A 20,769-nucleotide genomic window follows, 5' to 3' on the forward strand; every position below is an offset into this window, starting at 1 on the left:
GGGGGTACACAGTTTAAATATGTGGATCTTCCTGGGCTGGTTCTTGTTCCCTTTTAAATCAGTGATGATGGGAAAGAAGAGCCAGCGTTCCTCAGATGGAACCCCACCCTTCCCAGCGATGATGAGCTGCTCAGAAACCTGGGCTGTCCTGGGTTGTGCCGAGGAGACTGGGCATGGCAAGCCTGGGCTCTCACAGGTGCATCCCACAACCCTGAAGGGCTGTGTGTTACTTTTATTTAAACGAAATGAAATGTAGTTGATGGGGAAGGAATATCTCCAGTCTGAAGTCAGGAACAAACCCTAAAAGCCGTGTGTGGGGGGTGGCAGGAATGCATAACTGCCTCGTGTGATGTTTGAAATATCACTCTGGAGGAGCTGGGGCCGAGAGGTGTGTTGATGAAGCTGCCACAAGGGGAGCGAAAGTGTGTTAACACAGGGGGTTTGGTACCGATGCACATAACTGCTCTGGGGGTTAGAGAACAGCTCTGCCCTTCTTATATAACAAGAAATAGAGGCTCTTTTTGAATGCGCTTCACTTCATTACACACAACAAGCTAGTATTTCTTTAGAACAGTGAAGGTTTGCTGAAGCAGACACGTCAGGGAGCCAGCTCCAGGTGACCAGTTGGAGGGCAGAGGTGATGGACCAAGGACAGTCTCTCTGCTCTTCCTTGTTCAGGAGCAGCACCCTGAGGAGGAGCTGATCAAGACAAAGCAGGATGAAGTGAATGCAGCCTGGCAGCGGCTGAAGGGATTGGCCCTTCAGAGACAGGGGAAGCTGTTTGGGGCAGCTGAGGTTCAGCGCTTCAACAGGTACCAAGCCAAGGGGTTTCAGGAGTGGGGTCTACCCTGAGGGGCTTGGTATAACGGAGGGCGTGTCTGAGAAGATGGCAGAGCTTACAGGGTCTTGGCTCTGTGTGGCGGTCCCAGTTCTGGATGGTCATCATAATGGTGGATTAACCTATTCCCTAGGGATGTGGATGAGACCATCAGCTGGATTAAGGAAAAGGAACAGTTAATGGCCTCTGATGATTTTGGTCGAGACCTGGCAAGCGTTCAGGCTCTGCTTCGGAAACATGAGGGTTTGGAGAGAGATCTTGCTGCGTTAGAGGACAAGGTGGGTTTTGAAGGTAGCTGATTCTGTGAATAAGTTGTCAGGGGTCAGGAGAGCAGCTCTGACGGAGTGTGTCTCCAGGTGAAGGCCCTGTGCGCCGAGGCTGACCGCCTGCAGCAGTCCCACCCCCTGAGCGCCTCTCAGATCCAAGTGAAGCGAGAGGAGCTGATTGCCAACTGGGAGCAGATCCGCACTCTGGCTGCGGAGAGACACGGCCGTCTCAACGATTCATACAGGTGGAGATGATCTTCCAGGCCCCACAACCTGCACCGTCAGGCTTTTGTTTTAGAGATGAGAGGAAGGCAGAGTTCAGGGTCAGTTCTCTATATTGAGAAACCTGTGTGCCGTAGTAAGAAAATGCAGGTGATTTTTCTTACCTATCTTTGAAGACTGGCAACTTTGTCGTGTTTGTGTGTACCCACGTAGTATTCATAACTTTGTAAATGTCTTTTTTCCGTTTTACATCACTGCATTGTGACCAATAGAAATGGAAATATCTCTTTAGCAATCTGAGCATCATGTGAAATATCCTGTTAAAATTGAGTAAAACAAGGGTTGAGAGAGAAAGAATACTTCTTACTAATAACTAGGGGTTTTACTTGGGAATGACAAGGAAATTGAAAATAAGAGACAGACTTGGGAATTACAGTGATAGATGGACCCTAAATTTTACAGGATTGACTTCAGCCTTCTTTTGCTTTCCTTTATAGTCAGGACGGAAAGGGTCCCATATTTCCCAGGGCTGCAGTTTGTATGGTTTGTTAGACTTTTGAGGACGTAGAATTCAGAGCTTCAGGGCAGCATTTCCATCCGGTGGCGACCTCTGCTGATCTGTCTTTGGTTTTCCCAGGCTTCAGCGCTTCCTTGCAGACTTCCGTGACCTCACCAGCTGGGTCACTGAGATGAAAGCCCTCATTAGCGCCGATGAACTCGCCAACGATGTGGCTGGGGCTGAAGCCCTGCTGGACAGACATCAGGAGCACAAGGTACGGTCTCCACGCTCTTCCAGAGGTAAAGCCACTAGCTTGCAATGCATCATGGCATCACTGTCACTTACAGTTGGGAGTGGTTGAGACTTGGCTCACAGGTGGCTCTCGCCATAGGGATTGTTGCTGCTTTTGCCTTTGGAGACTTGCTATTCCTGCTTCTATTAGATGGTGAAGTGAGTTAAATGTCAGGATAGCAGAGGGCCAAGCTCTGGCCAGGTGGAGATGGTACTCTTTTGCACATCCATCCCATGCCACCTTAAACAATGTCTTTGTTTTAAATGCTGAATTTCATAGTTGGTTTGAGTAAATTTAAATTTCTTACACTGGTATTTTCCGAAAGTGTGTCCCTGGAAAACTAGTTCTGTGAGATCTGAATAGGTTTTACCTTAAGAAGAAAGGGGGGTTTTCTATGGCTAAGTAATTTTGGAAAACACTGTTAAAAAGGGACTTTTAAAATTATTATTATAAGCCTACTGAGAGATGCTAGACTTAAAAAAAAAAATCGATATCCAAAAGTTAGGTATGTCCTTCTGCACCAGAAAGAGTTAGAAACATAATTTTTAAAAATACTACTTAAAATCACATCAGAAGATATGAGGTACTTGGAAATAAATTTAACAAAAGTTGTGTAAGACATCTGTGGAGAAAACAATAAAGCTTCAATAAAAGACTAAGAAAAACTGAATAAAGGGAATGTCTTACCTCAGGCATGGATGGAATGATCTCTTGTAAAGGTATGAATTCTCCCCAAGGTTTATACTAGTTCAGCGTGATTCCAGGCAAAAGCCCAGAAGGTCTTTGTTTTTGTAATGAGACAAGCTGATGTTGAAATTGATTTGGAAGAAAAAAAATCAAAAATAGCTGAGATAGTTATGAAGCACAATGAGGGTCAGGGGAGGGAGTCACCCTACCAGGTTTTATAAAACCATAAACAAATCCATGTGACTCAAAGAAAACTTGAAATAGGCCAGTGGAACAGAAGACTGAGAGTCAGACCTGTGGTTGTATGGAAACCTGACAGTTTGACAGGTGCCTTGAAAAGCCGGTGGGAAGACTTTGTAGTGATGCACTCATGTTGGATGACCTAGGCTGATATTAGGAAGCCTGGTCTTTGGGTTCTTCCTCATTCTTGATGTGATATCCTGATTTGTAATGATTGTTTGAAATTCAGCAACTTACTCTTCTTTTACAATATGCAGGGCATAAATTGTCATTTTTTTCCCCACGTAGGGTGAAATCGATGCTCATGAAGATAGCTTTAAATCTGCAGACGAATCTGGACAGGCCCTGCTTGCTGCTGGTCATTATGCCTCAGATGAAGTGAAGGAGAAGGTAAGAGAGGAAAAAAAGTTCTTTTACTGCAAGTCTCTGAAAACTGTTATCCATCTAAATATCCAGACACTGCATTCATCATGGTGTGAGAGAAATTACACAAGAGGTCCCGCCTGGAAGCTAAGGAGCAGCAACTCCAGAGATTTCAAAAGCAGATGCCCGGTGATTGATCAGAGAGAGAAAGTTTCCTTTATTTGGGACATATGTGACACCTTTTCTACTTAAAGGGGACATTGCAGGGAATTGAGTCCTGCATGAGTTGGAGCTAGGAGGAAACAAATTTTTATTGAATTATATGTATGGGTGTATATAATTTGAGAATTTCAAAGTATCTTTATAAAGATGTCTGAAGAACATTAGATAATGATACATATTTTTAATAAAATATAGACCAAGAAGAGATTCGTCAAAGACATGCTTTATTGTCATTAAATTAGGAGCCTAAAAATTATGTCCAGGGCATTCATGGATCTAGTCAGCATATTCTGTGGGGTTCCCACTCAGTGGACATCTCTCAGCTAAGAGCCCCTACTCGGTTCCTGCTGCCTCACTTTAACAGATGCCCTTTTTGATCTCCCTGGGGCTTTATTTACCTTTACTTGCCATTTTTACCTGACGCCATTTGTGATAATGTGGCAGCAAATTAACTCTAGGTTCATTTGAACAGGGCCACCCCTCATGTGTTCAGCATGACCGTGCAGGCTGCTCAGGATTTGTGATTTCTTGTGACTTGGCTGACACACACAGGGAATGTTATCCTTCCCCTTTCGCAAATCAGCACAAAGGCCTGAAGATTAGCACAAGGCTTAGAAATTCCAGGGCAGCCTTTAGGACTGACGTTTCCTCCGCCCCTCTGCCCCCTCCCCTCCAAGCTGACCATCCTCTCGGAGGAGCGGGCCGCGCTGCTGGAGCTGTGGGAGCTGCGGCGGCAGCAGTACGAGCAGTGCATGGACCTGCAGCTCTTCTACCGCGACACCGAGCAAGTGGACAACTGGATGAGCAAACAGGAGGTGATTTGTGAGCGGAAACCTGGCCGCTGCCGGGAGAAAAGAAGTTCTTTGTCTGTCTCTGTCTTGTCTCCTTCTCAGTTAGCTTGCTCTGTGTGGGAAATCAGTACTGCATCAGATGGGGAGGGGCTGCCGGCTTTCATGGGCTCTGCCAGCGTTTTCCCTGCTGCTCAGAGTGGAAGGCCCTCAGAAAAGGCCCCAGGTTTCAGATGAGTGTGATGGTGTAAAGTTTTTTGTTAGAGAAGATTTTTTCCCCCTTAAAACATAGCACTATGAAAAAAACAAAAAACATAGCACTATGCATAGTCTAAATCTAATGGAAGCAATAAGAGCTATTGAAAGAAAGTTCAGGAGAATGTAGAACAGGGATTTTGTGCTTTTGTTGGATTAGTTTCAAGTGATTTTAAGGACTTTAGGCTTTCCAGAAGAGATCTGGAAGTTCAATAGCCATAGAATCTCTTTCCTTCTTTTTGTATTTTGGCCTTTGCTTTTGCAGCCTTACAAGGTGAAAGGAGTTGGACGTTATCTCATCACTTTGTTTCCTCTTGCAAGGCATTCCTGTTGAATGAAGACTTGGGCGATTCCCTGGATAGTGTGGAGGCGCTTCTCAAGAAGCACGAGGACTTTGAGAAATCCCTCAGTGCCCAGGAGGAGAAGATTACAGTAAGATCCTTTGTTGTGCCTTCAAAGTGGAGGTCCCTTCTTGTTCTAAAGGTTTCTAAACTGATTTGATCCATGTGAAAGGCATTCCTGTGGGTGCTTAGAATCTCACAATGATAGTCAACCACCTTGTTGGAGACGTAATGCAACTTCTAGAATGAAACCATCATTTTTTTAAATAATTTTTTTAGTGGAGGTACTGGGGATTGAACCCAGGGCCTCCTGCATGCTAAGCATGTGCTCTGCCACTAAGCTGTACCTCTATCCCCTAACGTCATCTTCTTGATAAAAACCTCCGCGTTGAGATTTTCTTCTCACTAAAAGTAGTTAAGAATTAGTGTAAGAGGTATTTTCCCCACTGAACACAGATCCTCGAACTGGGAATGTCTCACCCCTGTCAGCTCAGGTCATGGCATCAGCTGCAGCTAGTGTCTCCAGTCCTGAGTGAAGCTGGCTCAGTGTTGTTCCGTCTGACCAGGAGCACTGAGCAGAAACTTAGCAGTTAAGGGATAAAGGTGTCATAGCAAACCTTGGAGTGAAAACCTTGACCTGTGTTAAGGTCTAGAGCGTTTCGCGCCCTGCTCTGCGCTTGCTCTCCTCTGGGGGCCAAGCCGTGGGAGAGTGAGAGGGGCTCTCCAGTGAAGAGCCCATGTTCGTCTCCCTAGGCATTAGACGAATTTGCAACCAAGCTCATTCAGAACAACCACTATGCAATGGAGGATGTGGCCACTCGCCGAGATGCGGTAAGTGTCCGGCTCCTTCGTGCACCTTCTTTCTGCCCGGGGGTATCCCTTCCAAGAAAGGTCTGGTGGGGACTGCGAGCTGGAGATTCACAGGGAGCCTTGTCTTTTAGCTGTTGAGCCGCCGCAACGCCCTCCACGAGAGAGCCATGTACCGCCGGGCCCAGCTGGCCGACTCCTTCCACTTGCAGCAGTTTTTCCGCGATTCTGATGAGCTCAAGAGCTGGGTCAATGAGAAGATGAAGACTGCCACAGATGAAGCGTATAAAGTAATGTCCCGTTAGCGTTGCCGTGTAGTACGTGGGTAGTTAGCCAAGCACACAGCTCTCACAAGTAAATTGTAGCTTAGGGAAGAAATCAGAAATTACCAAAAACATGCTATTTCATGAAAGCTGACCGTTTTACACATCCCCCTATAAAGATAAATGTGAAGGTAACACAGTCTAACTTGATGTCCTCAGGCTCCAGGTAGAACCCCCTTCTTTCTTTTATTGGCAGGACCCCTCCAACCTACAAGGAAAAGTGCAGAAGCATCAGGCTTTTGAGGCTGAGCTCTCAGCAAACCAAAGCCGCATTGATGCCCTGGAGAAAGCCGGGCAAAAGCTGATTGACGTCAACCACTATGCCAAGGATGAGGTAGCAGCTCGCATGGATGAAGTCATCAGCCTGTGGAAGAAACTGCTAGAGGCCACAGAGCTGAAAGGTGAGAGAAGCCACACGGGATTGCGGCCAGGACATCCAGGGAATTAAATTTTCCTCCCCGGGGACGTGTTTAGGGACGCACACCACCCAGGGAAGGGGAGCTGGCTGACATGGTGTTTGGGCGCGTTTCCTGAGCAGGAGTCACCTGCCTCGGGTTCTGAATGCTTTGCTAGTTTGGTGAATGGGGTTGAGCGTGCCGGCGGAGGTTGGGGGCAGGCTGAGTGAAAAAGCAATGAGTTTGTCACCCGCCCTCATGGAACTGGACTTCGTCTCTGAAAAATCAAAGGTTGTCTGTGAGCCGGGGACGTCTAACCGTTCTCAAGCCCTCATCTCACAGGGGTTAGTGTGGTTTTTAAACAGCTTCCAGTTCAGCATCGAGCAGGTAGAGCGGGGGTTGCAGTTTTTTTTCACCTTCGTGATACAAGTGAAGCTGTAATCAAAGCCCTGACCCGTGGTCTTTTCACTAAGATGTCATGTTTAAGGGCAGTGTTGACAGGAGGAGAGTGTTAACAAACTTGCCTCCTTGACTAGGAATAAAGCTCCGCGAGGCCAACCAGCAGCAGCAGTTTAATCGCAACGTCGAGGATATCGAACTGTGGCTGTATGAGGTGGAAGGTCACCTGGCCTCCGATGACTATGGCAAAGACCTCACCAACGTCCAGAACCTCCAGAAGAAGCACGCCCTGCTGGAGGCTGACGTGGCTGCACACCAGGTACGGGGACTGGCGTTGGGCCCATGAGTGCAGAATCAGTAGGAGTGAGAACGGCAGGTCAGTCAAGGCCAAACTGGTTTGGAGAGCGATGAAGTGTGTCAGTGCGCTTAGAGAACTGTACAAGCACCATTTGCTTTTGCTCTAATTAGACTGCCTTCTTGAGCTTTCTGGGAGCAAAATGAGGGGAAAACGATGGCAGAAAGAGTACTTTCAGGTGTGGGGAAAGAACCACGTTCTGTTTCTCAGTATGTGACCCAACCACATCTGAAGTAACAAGGTCAGCCTGGCAACATCCATAACATAGTTGCCCAACACTGGTCCAGGCTTTCAGGACTGTCCTTCTCCATTCACAGGATCGAATTGATGGCATCACCATTCAGGCTCGCCAGTTCCAGGATGCTGGCCATTTTGATGCTGAAAACATCAAGAAGAAGCAGGAAGCCCTCGTGGCTCGCTATGAGGCTCTGAAAGAGCCCATGATTGCCCGGAAGCAGAAGCTGGCCGATTCTCTGCGTTTACAGCAGCTCTTCCGTGATGTTGAGGATGAGGAGACATGGATTCGAGAGAAAGAACCCATTGCTGCGTCCACCAACAGAGGTCAGCCTGCCTCTGTCATGTAGGAATCAAGGGGGTCGGGGCTCTAGTCTTACAGGATAAAGGGGACCAGTGTCAGAATGAACAAGGTCAAGTTTAAGTTAAACTGTGGGGGAAGGAGCTAAGAGTGACAGTTATGCTGACTTTTCTCATAGTGACTCGGGAGTGGTTTCTGCTTTCAGGCAAAGATCTGATTGGAGTCCAGAATCTGCTAAAGAAACACCAAGCCCTTCAAGCAGAAATTGCTGGGCATGAACCCCGCATCAAAGCAGTTACACAGAAGGGGAACGCCATGGTGGAGGAAGGTGAGTGAGTGTCAGGATGGTGGCTTGCTTTCATTCCCACGGCTCCCTCCTGGGAAGGTGGAGAGCGTGGACCCGAGTCAGGCTGGCTGTGGGGTTGAAGACTGTCCCCGCTCTCTCCCAGCTGTGACCTTGACTATCCTGTAGTCTCTCTGAACCTGAACTCCTTACCTCTGAAGTGGGGATGGCAACACCTGCTCCCACAGTGAGGGTTAAATGGGGTCAGGTGTGGGGAGTCCGACACGGCACCCTGAGCATGTGAGTCTCTGTGGCCGAGAACTAGGGATGCTGGGTTTTTATTGTTTCTTTATGATGACATCACTGACGCCACCTAGGGATCTCTGCTTCTTAGAGTCTAGACAGACATCATGGTTTGAGGAGGCAAAAACCTAGCAAATCTGCTAAAGGATCAGGACCTGGGCCTCTTATAAAACTGGGAAAGATGCAGTGTCGAAGTGCTGTGGGCACACAGACCTTTCCTGTCCTTCTGCCACGTGTCAGTGTGCCCCTCATCCCCCTCCCCTGCCTGCCTCCCAGGCCATTTTGCTGCAGAGGACGTGAAGGCCAAGCTCAATGAGCTCAACCAGAAGTGGGAGGCGCTGAAATCCAAAGCGTCACAGCGGCGGCAGGACCTGGAGGACTCGCTGCAGGCCCAGCAGTACTTCGCCGACGCCAACGAGGCGGAGTCCTGGATGCGGGAGAAGGAGCCCATCGTGGGCAGCACCGACTACGGGAAGGACGAGGACTCCGCCGAGGTGAGCCGCGCCGCGGTCTGCGGGGGCTCGGGCTGGGGGCCGGTTAGGGAGGTGCAGCCTCGTGGTTATCTGCTTTTCAGGGTGTCTCAGAATCTCTTTTCACTTTTTACTGTGGAGATTCAGTCAGACCTGAGGGAGAGAGAAGACGGCCCGTCACCCCAACTGTTACATTTCCCCTCTCTTGTCACATTCACGCACACAGCGCATTGTTAGCCATCTGTTTTGAGTGGAACTATGAAGTTTTACTCATCAAGGTCCAGGTGTAGCCCTGTGCCTACCCTTTTTCTTTCCAGTCTTCCCAGAAACTGGAAAGAGCTGAGTATTGACGTGACTATATGTGATTTTTGGAAATGGTGGTAGGGAAATGGGGACTCACCTGGTGTGGTGAGGAAAAGGGTTCCTGGGGGGAGAGCAGAGTGTGCAGCCAACTTCCACTTACTGGGAATGTGTAGTTCTCAGGATGGATGGTGGATCCACTGACACGGGTGATACTGTTCTTTATGTCCCATAATTCAGTATGTAAAGGCATGGGGAAAAGAATAGAAATCACAGTATTTCCTCCAAATTAAATGTTTATTGGAAAGGGAGACAGAGCAGAGAGCCAGGGGTGATGGAATTGTCATGGGAGTGAATAGATTTCAGAGGCCGGTGGCAGCAGGGGACGGGGGCTCCAGCTCCTTGCTCAGGGTCTCTGTGTGTAACGTCGGTTTCAGGCTCTGCTGAAGAAACACGAGGCTTTGATGTCCGACCTCAGCGCCTACGGCAGCAGCATCCAGGCTCTCCGGGAGCAAGCTCAGTCGTGCCGGGTGAGGCAGCTGGGAGTTCAGTGGGGTGGTGGGGGTGGGGGACCCAGACGCTGCCAGCAGGAGTCATGGTCGTAGGTGACATTCTTGTGACCTTAAAGGTACCAGGCAGCTAAACTTCCTGAGTCAGATTTTTATCAGTAGCTTTAGAGAGTAACTCTCACAAAACGTGTGCTTGGTGAAATTGATACAGCTGTTGCCGTTGGAATCTGTCGTGTGTTTAGATCTCACACCGTGGACATCCTTTAACCGTGTTTGCCCTTCATTTGGATTTTTTAGCAACAAGTGGCCCCCATGGATGATGAGACCGGAAAGGAGCTGGTCTTGGCCCTCTATGACTACCAGGAGAAGAGCCCTCGGGAGGTCACCATGAAAAAAGGAGATATTCTCACCTTACTCAACAGCACCAACAAGGCAAGGATAGGACATGGCCGTGTGTGGGTTTCCGTCAGCACCGCGATTCTGCTCAGCTGGGTGTCTTGCGAGGGTGTCTCTCCTGGATGACACTGATTTAGAGTTTGAAAAGATACTGGAGTCTCCTAGTCAACCTCCTGCTTCAGAAGGGTTTATCCTGTTTTGCCTGTGATCAGGAAGATGACAGTCTTTTTCTGGAATATCTAAAAGCTAGTGTGGCAACTCACCCTCAAGGGTAGCTTTTTTCACTATTGAACACCTCCAAGTGGAATATTTTCTCTTGTGAGCCAAAGTCTGCCTGTCTAACTGGTATGTGCTGGTTCTTTATCTAGACTGTGCAGCCACAACAGGCAGTTGAGGACGGCTCTAACATTACCCTGTAGGCTCTGTTCTCAATTGGATGCTGCCTGGTTCATCAGCCTTTCTTCCTTGACATACTCTGGTTGGACAGTGGCCTTGTAGTGAGGCCATGATGCTCCACCTGTCACCTGACTAATCCAGACATGGCTTAGGCTGGAGGATGTCCTCACTGTTGTGAAGAACCTCCTTATTCCCACACCCTCGGTTTACCCCACTCATGAGAGTTTGGGGAAGCCTGATTCATAGCTTTCTATTGACTCTAAACCTAAACTAACCTGCGGGTCTAACTCTGGTTTACCCAAGAGCAGCGTCATGCAGTAGGAATTCCTGCGACTGTGGGTATTTATGTCTGCGCTGGCGCTGCAGCAGCTGCTAGCTGCAGGCGATGTGAAGCACTGCGTATCATGTGGCTCGGGGCTGCAGAGTTAACGCAGGGTTGGGTCCAAGCAGAGAGAAGGACAGCGTCACCGCTGCTTCACTCGTGACCCTCTCCAGACTTGGCAGGTCACAAAGGGACCGAAATTTCAGTCCTTAAACCCCAGGTGACTTTGGCACTATTGTGGGATCCTCTTGATGTGATTGGAGCCCTCTTCTGTCCGAACACATGTGCACATGTGCCCGTGCGCCCAGGCCTCCTTGGATTCTCCCTTCCTCAGGGGAGGGATTAGCTTTCAAGTCTCTTTATTTCCCCATAGGACTGGTGGAAAGTGGAAGTGAACGATCGTCAGGGTTTTGTGCCGGCTGCATACGTGAAGAAGCTGGACCCCGCGCAGTCCGCCTCCCGGGAGAACCTCCTGGAAGAGCAGGGCAGCATCGCGCTGCGACAGGACCAGATCGACAACCAGTAAGGGCTGCGCGGTTGGTCACACAGGTCCGGTCCAGGCATCGGTTGGGGCCGAGGTTTAGACAGTGTGTCCTGAGGCTTCCAGAGCGAATGTTCTTCTGGTGCCCGTCTGCCCTCGAGGACGTAGTCTTCCTGCTTTCCCCAAGTCACTTCTGACACACACGACTCTGCTGGAACCCCAGATCCCTGGCCCGTACTTTTATTTTCCTTTGTTTTGTTTTATTCCCTTCTATTTGCGAGTTTCTTTTCCTAAACAGCATCTTCTGATCATTACTATCTTATCTTTCGTCCTCTAGTTCAGGAAGTTCTTTCTGAAATCGGGTTTTTAGCTGTTCCACACTCTACAGCTCTGCCCTTTGTAAAAGGCTGGATAGAGAGTCTCGACCATGGCTTTGTCCTCTGAGAATGGAGTTTATTTTTTATGAAATGGCTCTGTCTTCTTTTCTGTAGCTGAGCCTCCATAAAGACCTGTGTCCCTCACTCAGGTATTATCTTACTCCACTAATGAAGTTAAAAGCTTTGGACCCTTGAGAGATAATCCAGAAAATACATTCTCACTAGAGTTTAGAACGATAGGACTTTTCTGACCCTAATGATCCCTGCAAAGGTCAGTTATTTGTATACTTACTGACTTTTTCTGTTAACGTTGAGACAAGAAGAGGTTTTGGCCTGGGTGGTAAATACAACAGCAAAAAAATGGACCAGACGTGTGACTAAAGTTGCAACTTAGCCCTCAGTAAAATCATTTCCTCTGGGCAGTCGCTTTATTCCCTGGCTTGCTCTGTGAAGTGACCAGTGTTTCTAGCACAGGAGAATGTACTGCCTTAAGCAAGGGAGACGTCAGGAAAATGAAGGTGAACTAACCCTCTAATTTAATTGAATTTTCCTGCTTTACTGTGATTTCATTCCCTGCCTCGGCTGCTTCCAAGAGCATTTGAATGACTCCTTAATTTTCCCCCCATGATACATCTACCATCATGGCACCAGTCGGAGCTGCCGCCTCTCCTCCCTGTGGATTAATCCCACTAATTCGTGCATGCCTTTGCTGTGCCCCTCTGTGCAGGACACGCATAACTAAGGAGGCCGGCAGTGTATCTCTGCGTATGAAGCAGGTGGAAGAACTGTGAGTAGGCTGGAAGCCGTGCCGAGCACCGTGTCCATGGCCCTCCCTGTCCATCCTCCCTCTGCCGCTTCTCTTGAAGGCACTCGTTCATCCAGGAAGGCGAGGTGGTGGGAGGGGCCGCATCTCTGGCAGCCGCTTTCGCTCACGAGGGAAGGTTTCGGTGAAGCTGTGTCAGCTGATGGCGCTTCTCTCGTTGGTTGCTTATGTGCAGCTGTGTGTTCAGAGTGTGGTTGGTTCCCCTCCTGTTGGCTTTTGTGCTGGACCAGCCGCTCTCAGCAGCAGACCTGCAGGCCGATGTGGTAGTGTCCTCAGTAGGCAGGAAACTAAGTGCCTCTCTTAAAGTGCTCTGATTCTTGGTAATTCATTCCCTTTCTATTTCACTTTTGGAAGCTTAGACTTGCTTCTAGATTTTTTTTTTTTTAACTTTTAACTCAGTTGTATTAAGTTTGTCATTTTCATGTCTCCAAAAATAGTAGGAGTTCAGCCTTTGGTATTTTAGTTCCCCAGGGGTAGAGTATGCTTTGATTCTTCCTAAGAAATTTTCAGCTAATGAAACATGAATTGCATGATTTTCATTCTGAAGTTGCCAAAACTTTCTGAGAAATGCATTATTTTAGAAACAATAGAAATTTCCTACTCTTCCAGAGATACTAGCGTCCTCTGTGAGGCTGTTTTAAAGCTCAGTTGTACCTTGCCCTACCGTCGGGTCTGCTGGGAGAATCATACAACAGGAGAACAGCCCTCTGTGTACATTACACCCAGAAAATTCATCTCATCTCTCAGCTGTAGTCGCATGAAGCCTGTGTTGTTCTGCTAAGCGCTTGGTTTCGGTCATTTGTGATTGTGATGTTTTAAGTGCACACTTGGCTGAGGGATGAGTGTGCCTGGCGGTCCCAGCCACCCGGTTGTGAACAGTAGCGTGTGTGCTTGTCCCAGAGGCTGTCTGTGGGTCCTTGGGGTCTTCATCTTCATCCACGTTCTGATACTTTGTCACCAGGTCACCATCATTACAAACTCATAGCCTTGGACCCACATCTTGGAGACAGCTGGTGGTTTGCCATTGTGTTGGCCTCTGGAGGATGCTAACTGCCTCCCTTGCCCCTCTTGTCACCCTCTTGAATCCCGTCAGGTACCATTCTCTGCTGGAACTGGGTGAGAAGCGCAAAGGCATGTTGGAGAAGAGTTGTAAGAAGTTTATGCTGTTCCGTGAAGCAAATGAGCTGCAGCAGTGGATCAATGAGAAGGAAGCGGCCCTGACCAGCGAGGAGGTCGGCGCAGACTTGGAGCAGGTGGAGGTGCTGCAGAAGAAGTTTGACGACTTCCAGAAGGTACAGCCGTCTTGCAGCTGAACTGAAAAATTGTTCAAAGATCTGGTTCTCTTGATTTTTGACTGCAGGGTACCACAGTGAAAGCTACATAGATAATATTCCACCATCTATGTAGCCTTTTTTTAAGTGAGTTTAATGAGAACTTTTCTTGGACTGGTTTACTTTTGAGGAAACATATGCAGTTTTCTCTACACATTGTTTTAAGAACTTTCCTGAACCTCATGTCCAAAAAAAAATGTGATTTTTTAAGTTGGGGGCGAATTCACATACCATTCAGTTAACCATTTTAAAGGGTACAATTCAGGAGCGCTTAGTACATTCACAGTGTTGTATAACCATCACCTCTGTCTGGTTCCAGAACATTTTGTATCACTTCAGAAGGAAACCACATGCCCATTAAGCAGTCGCTTCTCATCACCCTCCAGCCCAGCACCCGACAACCGCTGGCCTGCTTTGTGTCTCTGGATATATGTATTCTGGACATTTTATATAGGTGGAATCATGTATTTTGTGACTTTGCTTTCGCTGAACATAACATTTTCGAAGTTCATCCATGTAGACGTGTACATGGTCTATAACTTTTTATGGCCAACATTCCATGGTATGCGTATACCACAGTTTGTTTATCCATTCTTGAGTTTAGAAGTATTCCTATAACCAGTTCAAATAGGTGGGGGCTTTGCTCCCACAGTGGCTAGCAGTAAAATTCAGTTACACTTTTACTGTGTGTCCTCTCTCCCACAAAGAAAGGTTTAAAAAAAAAAACCCATTCAACCAGAATAAGGGTTCATTAACTACAGTTAGTTCAGTAAAATGAGACAGACTTTCCAATAGCCTGTTGTTTTCTTAATTCCTTGATAGGGACAATCAGGTTTTTCTGATTTAGGTCACTGCCAAGGAGTAGAAAAATCATTTACGGGATGCCTGTTAAACGGAAATTTACAGCTTCAGACCATAGTTGATGAATGTCTGTTGCCCTTCTCCTTTGAATTGCTATTGTTGCTTTTAGTTATTTTGTCTTTTTCTTTAAAGGATCTCAAGGCCAATGAGTCGCGGCTGAAGGACATTAACAAGGTGGCTGAAGACCTGGAGTCTGAAGGTCTGATGGCAGAGGAGGTGCAGGCAGTGCAGCAGCAGGTGAATGTCTGGCTCTTGTGTGGAGCGTTCCGTCCCGCTCCTCTGTAGCCCAGCGAGCATGCTCTGTAGCGCAGTTACTGCCGGGGAGCAGGTCTAGTCCTCTGCGGGACCTGCACCATCTGGCTTACTCTTTGGTTTTTTTGGTTGGTTGGTTGGTTTAGGGTGGAGGTAATTAGGTTTATTTATCTACTTAGTTATTTTAGTGGAGGTACTGGGGATTGAACCCAGGACCTCGTGCGTGCTAAGCACACTCTACCACTGAGCTCTACCTCCCCTCCACCCCAGTTTACTCTTGACAGCAGGGAAGAACAGCTCCTGTCTCCCCCGCATGCCCATTAACTGTTGTGAAAGTTGTTTGATGTTTCTTTAGCCTTTAACTGGTTACTAAAGTCATGCAGTTCTTTAGATGAATAAATGAAAGGTTTTGTATATAAACACTTGGTCTCTCTGTAGACTTTAAGAAGTTCCTGTAGGGGAGAGGGGCCTGTATAGCTCAGTGGTAGAGCATCTGCTTAGTATGCACGAGGTCCTGGGTTCAATCCCCAGTACCTCCTCTAAAATAAATGAATAAACCTAATTACCTTCTCTGACAAACGAAACAAAACAAAACAAAAAGACAATTAAAAAAAAAAGTTCCTGTGGCCATTCGGGTTGCCTGCCTTTTTGTAATTTTCTCCCGCTCTCCAGGAATGACATGACAGGGATGAGTGTTACTTAGAAGTTTGTTTTTCCTCCAGTAATAAAGCTGGTTTTCCTCTCTCCTTGTAGGAGGTGTATGGCGCGATGCCGAGGGTAAGTGTCAGGGGCTCCGTGTGGAATGTGAACTTGAGAAGGATCAGATCTTGGGAAGAGTATGAAGTCGAGAGCCTCATAAGGGTTTCTGTTCTTGAACCTCAGAAATGCCTTTTGTGTATAAAAATCTGTGGAAAAGAAAGCAGAAATTGGTTTCAATTTGCCATTCTCCAAAAGACCAAAATAGTTTTTATTTCTTCATTTCCTAAACCTTTTCCACAGCAATTATTTAGGTTATTATCCTTTTTCAAAGTATCCTATGGATATGACGTAAAGAGAAGCTGGTCATTTTCTTACTAAATTTCCACATTCTCTCCATTTCTTCCACATGAAAAAAAAAAGAATTTTTCTCTCCTGTTTGTTTGCTTCATTTCCCTCAAGCGGCCTTGCCGTTCGCTGCCAGCCAGTGATAAGCTGTGAATCACAGCGGGGAGCTGCTGTTCTGGCTGATTTCTCTGTGAACTTCCCAGCATTCGGAGGGAAGGCAGGGTGCTGCGTTGTTTTGTGCTCAATTGTTCAGCTGCCTAAACGCCTCCTTTTTCTTCTAATAGGATGAAACTGATTCCAAGACAGCCTCCCCATGGAAGGTAGGACTCCTTTCCACATTATTGTTTCCGAAGGTTTTCTAGGAGCAGAAATACTTTTTGTCCTTTTCTGCTGTGCCTGTTTGTTAGTATTCAGGCTTGTCTGAGCCTGGTGTCTTTCTGATCCTGGTGTTGTGTTCTTTGAATCTCATGTCTTGAAATGTGATGCTTAATTTGCAAAAGCAGAATGTCCCCAAGTAGATGTACAGTGTAAGTTCCATTAGATCACATTTGTCCTGCACCATCACCACCAGAGGATACAGCTGGCCCTCTGTATCCCTGGGTCTGCATCTGCAGGTTCAAACAACCACCAATTGAAAATACTAGTATTCGATCCATGGTTGGTTGAAATCAAGGATGCGGAATCCACACATACAGAGGGCCAACTGTAAGAGACTTGAGCAACCTCAGGGGTCCTGGGACCACTCCCCATCGGGTACCAAGGATATAGGGGCAACTGCACTTTGTAGAGGTCACACTTGCATAGTCTGGCATGGTCCCATCAGTAGGTCTGCAGCCCAGAAGAAGATGACGTGAGGATGAGCAGTGGAGTACACTTCCCCCTCATTGTCTGTCTGACTGCTTGCTCCTGTGGCCTAAGAAAGGCTTCATAGAAGATCCAGATCCTGAGGAGAGAGGTGAAGAGGGGACACCAGGTGTTTATCAACTGCAGTGGACGTTATTCCAGACAGACTTAGGGTGGTGCCTGACCAGAGTGGGCGTGACTCTGACCTGGGGGACAGGGGAGAAGCTTTTTCACATGAAGTGTTTGTAGCTGTGATTGTGGGGCTAGCTACCTGAGTCCCAGTTCTGGCCCCTTCCTCCTCACCCACTCTTCAGGAAGTGTCACGGGAGTTCTATAACTCAGAGCAGGTTTCTGCTTTATGAGAGTGTGCCTTCCTAAAATAAGAGGAAAGCATGAAAACCTAAAACCATAGAGGCTCCCCACACTGGCCCCTAGGTTGTACTCCTCAGCCCTGCCACCTGGTTTGGCCTATTGTGAGGACCTAGGCTGAAAGGAGTCCGTTTCTTTAGCCTCCTTATCCTTCCTGGCTCAGACTCTTCTGCTTCTTAAAATAAGCTCCAAATTAGGGGGAAGGGTGCATGTTTTTCTCAGTTCAGCTTTCTCCCCTTTTCTCAATCTTAACTTTCCTTAAATGCAAAATCCAATCATTGGTTATGTGAATGGGCAACACCCTTATCTACCAGACCTCCTGGCAGATTTTGCCAGAGTATTTCTGATAACAAGTATTATCTCAAAAATATATTTCAGATGGCTTTACAAACTACAGTATCTCCTATTCCTGAAAAGGATCGGAGACAATAAATGTCTGCCTTCTGAACCCTGTGCACACCCACACTGGTTGAAAATGGCACCTGGGGCGGTAGGGAAATAGCTCAGTAGTAGAGCGTGTGCTTAGCATGCACAAGATCCTGGATTCAAACTCCAGTACCTCCATTAAAAAAAAGAAAAGAAAATGTCACTTGGGTGTGTCATAGGAACATCCAGGAGCCTAACTCCCTGCGTCCAATCTCGGCTCCTCCTTGTCTTTACGTATTTGACGAGAAGGTGTCACGGTGCCTGCCAAGGGGTTTCTTTCAGATAAAGCTCGCTGGGCTCTGAGATCCCAGGGGCATTTGCTTTTTTTTAGAGGAAGTAACTGCATTGATGAGAAGAAAGCTAATTCACCAGTTTACTTTCTTTTTCATCTGGTAAGGCTGTTGCCCATAGTTCAAGGGGACACTGTTAGAAGGGACAGCAGTCCAATAACCATAAATAGAAATGAAATTAATGGTGTATTTAATGATTTAAATAAACAGCTGCCAGCATTTGTTAAACCAAGTGTGTTTTCTGGACTGTTCTGTAATAGGGGCAAGAAACAGATATCAATCGGTATTCTTTGAGCTGGTTTTTTCTGTCCAGTCAGCTTTTTTAATTGTGGTTTTCACCACTCTTTTCACTCTTGGAGTAAAATTAATCAGCGAGGTGGGTCTGATTGTGCACTTGTATTTCTTCTTGATTCTCTGGTCCTTGAGACTTTTATTACTGCTGTGCTCAGGATTTTGATGGTATCCATTTACAATCATTTTGGTGGACAATTGAGACCTAATTCACGGCACTTGCATCTCAGATTTCTCTCTTAATCGGCAGACACTTGATTAGTGTGCTCTTCTGCTTTCCTCCCCACATAGTCTGCTCGCCTGATGGTTCACACCGTGGCCACCTTTAATTCCATCAAGGTAAGAAACTGTGGCAGCTTCGCTTGTCTCCTGGTCTCCTTCGCTGTTTCCTTCTTCGTCTTCAGCAAGGCACTTGTTCAGATTAGTTGTGTGAGCTGTAGCACTTGTCACTCTCCTGGGTCCAAGGGGACAAATCCCGACTCTCCTCGTGCAGCAGGCGGGCATGGTTGGCTTTCCCAGTTGAGACCTTGCCAGGTCTAACCAGTGGAGCCAGCCTCCCCTTACCTCCCAGGAGGGCCGGGATCTACGAGGAGGGTGTTGTCCAGGAGGCAGTTAATGCCTTTCTTGCCTCCTTTCTGGACCCCAAGCTGGTCTGTCTCCCCGGTACAAGGTCCTGCAGCTCTGCTGCTGCTCCCTGGCAGGGCGGCCGTGCCTGGGTGGGGAGCGGTAGACGCGGGGATTTAGCCACTCAGCAGTTACTGTGAAGCCGTCACTAAGGCAGACACCAGGCTGGGAGCTGAGAGTGAGGCTAAGTCAGCGTTGTGTCTCCTGCTGCTTCCGAGGTGATTCCAAGTCAGGTGCTGGTGGAGTGTCAGCACCGTGGGCTGTGGCGAGGTCTGACTTTCTGGATTTGTGCTGCCATTGTGTACTAATTGATTGAACCAGGGAGGCTGGAAAAAGGAAATTGTGCCCCAGCCTTTCCTTTCAAGTTAAGCCACCATCCTCTGGTTCTTTGGCCCCTTTCCCAGAGTCTGATGTGGACTGACGCTTTGCTGTCCTCCCGCAGGAGCTGAACGAGCGGTGGCGGTCCCTGCAGCAGCTGGCCGAGGAGCGGAGCCAGCTCCTGGGCAGCGCCCACGAAGTGCAGAGGTTCCACAGGTGAGGGGCGGCCCGAGCTGCAAGGGGGTGGGGAGGCGAAGGTCAGTTTACATCAATAGCCCCCAGCCTTGCCGACCACGGCCTTGGAGTCACGGCTGGATCTTGTTGATGTTTGTGCTCTGGCACCTGGGACCGTGTCTCACACAGGTGCATGGGGTGCTCAGTAGCTACTGCGGAGGGCTGAGTGTGTGTGCCCTGTTCGTTTGAGCTGTGGTGGTGGCCACTGACACGTGAGCAGATGCCAGCGGGATGAAATTTCTGATTTGTCCTGAAGTCGTGGCAACCATACTAGGCAGTTACTAACTTGAATGTGTGTCTCACCTGTAGAGATGCTGATGAAACCAAAGAATGGATTGAAGAGAAGAATCAGGCTCTAAACACAGACAATTATGGCCACGACCTGGCCAGCGTCCAAGCCCTGCAGCGCAAGCATGAGGGCTTTGAGCGGGACCTCGCGGCTCTCGGCGACAAGGTGAGAGGATGAGGTGCGGAGTCGTCTCCTACGGGTCTGCCTGGAGCTCCCTCCATTCTGCTCCCTCACCACCTTCTGCCCCCAGGTGAATTCCCTCGGGGAGACCGCCGAGCGCCTGATCCAGTCCCACCCCGAGTCGGCCGAGGACCTACAGGAGAAATGCACCGAGTTAAACCAGGCGTGGAGCAGCCTGGGCAAGCGCGCTGACCAGCGCAAGGCCAAGCTGGGCGACTCCCACGACCTGCAGCGCTTCCTCAGCGACTTCCGGTGAGGAGCCCTGGCCCTGGGGCATGGGCCTTCCTCGTGTCTTTTCTGCTAGGGGAGTCATCCAGGCTCCATGTGAACTATGCAGACTACCGGGTGCCAGGAAGTCAAAAAGAAGTCTCCGCTTCCTGTCCAAGTCTGTGCACACACGTCTCCCCCTCCTCAGACGTGTCTGTCACTCAGTGTAGACACCTTAGTCTTTCCTCTGAACTTTTTGTTTTTAATTGTAGTTGAGTTACAATATCGTGCTAGTTTCTGGTGTGTGACATGGTGATTCAGTTACACACGAGTATGTTCTTTTTTTATTTTTCATTATAGGTTATTTTAGACTATTGAATATAATTCCCTGTGCTCTGCAATGGGACCGTGTTTATCTAGTTTGTATATATCCACGATTTTTTTTTAATTTAGAAAAATTTTAAGGCTAGAGAGAAATGGAAAGAATAAAACCATGAACACCCATGATACCCTTCACCTGTGGTCGCAGGGCAGCTTTCTATGACATTTGCTTTTGTTTTTGTGAGCCTCTTGGAAGTAGGTTGCAGGTATCTGTACTTTACATCTGATACTTCAGCATGTAGCTCCTGGGAACAAGGGCCTTCTCCCACCATCACACCTAGGAAATCCTAACACTGGTGCAGTCATATTCCGTGGAAGTCCATGCTCCCCAACTGTCTCAAG

The 20,769-nt window shown here is 48.0% G+C and overlaps 1 protein-coding gene across 9 annotated transcripts in view; it reads left to right on the forward strand.

Annotated features, from left to right (window-relative positions):
• Positions 1 to 20,769, forward strand: part of SPTAN1 (spectrin alpha, non-erythrocytic 1) — a 57,952-nt gene that overhangs the window by 16,235 nt on the left and 20,948 nt on the right. For 5 of the 9 annotated variants that reach the window (XM_032478549.1, XM_032478555.1, XM_032478550.1 and 2 more), the window contains exons 6-31: positions 679 to 812; positions 972 to 1,116; positions 1,195 to 1,349; positions 1,964 to 2,099; positions 3,333 to 3,434; positions 4,307 to 4,444; positions 4,994 to 5,104; positions 5,767 to 5,844; positions 5,955 to 6,110; positions 6,340 to 6,544; positions 7,075 to 7,256; positions 7,610 to 7,853; positions 8,033 to 8,155; positions 8,690 to 8,907; positions 9,621 to 9,713; positions 9,990 to 10,124; positions 11,180 to 11,328; positions 12,392 to 12,451; positions 13,581 to 13,779; positions 14,812 to 14,916; positions 15,685 to 15,708; positions 16,260 to 16,295; positions 18,486 to 18,533; positions 19,261 to 19,352; positions 19,680 to 19,824; positions 19,910 to 20,091. In XM_032478549.1, the coding sequence (XP_032334440.1) occupies positions 679 to 812; positions 972 to 1,116; positions 1,195 to 1,349; positions 1,964 to 2,099; positions 3,333 to 3,434; positions 4,307 to 4,444; positions 4,994 to 5,104; positions 5,767 to 5,844; positions 5,955 to 6,110; positions 6,340 to 6,544; positions 7,075 to 7,256; positions 7,610 to 7,853; positions 8,033 to 8,155; positions 8,690 to 8,907; positions 9,621 to 9,713; positions 9,990 to 10,124; positions 11,180 to 11,328; positions 12,392 to 12,451; positions 13,581 to 13,779; positions 14,812 to 14,916; positions 15,685 to 15,708; positions 16,260 to 16,295; positions 18,486 to 18,533; positions 19,261 to 19,352; positions 19,680 to 19,824; positions 19,910 to 20,091 (3,395 nt within the window). The remainder of the gene's footprint in view (positions 1 to 678; positions 813 to 971; positions 1,117 to 1,194; positions 1,350 to 1,963; positions 2,100 to 3,332; positions 3,435 to 4,306; positions 4,445 to 4,993; positions 5,105 to 5,766; positions 5,845 to 5,954; positions 6,111 to 6,339; positions 6,545 to 7,074; positions 7,257 to 7,609; positions 7,854 to 8,032; positions 8,156 to 8,689; positions 8,908 to 9,620; positions 9,714 to 9,989; positions 10,125 to 11,179; positions 11,329 to 12,391; positions 12,452 to 13,580; positions 13,780 to 14,811; positions 14,917 to 15,684; positions 15,709 to 16,259; positions 16,296 to 18,485; positions 18,534 to 19,260; positions 19,353 to 19,679; positions 19,825 to 19,909; positions 20,092 to 20,769) is intronic. The other 4 variants (XM_032478552.1, XM_032478556.1, XM_032478557.1 and 1 more) reach the window with 2 other exon arrangements.

This window comes from Camelus ferus, chromosome 4, assembly GCF_009834535.1.
Source record: "Camelus ferus isolate YT-003-E chromosome 4, BCGSAC_Cfer_1.0, whole genome shotgun sequence".
NCBI classification, from domain to species: Eukaryota; Metazoa; Chordata; class Mammalia; order Artiodactyla; family Camelidae; genus Camelus; species Camelus ferus.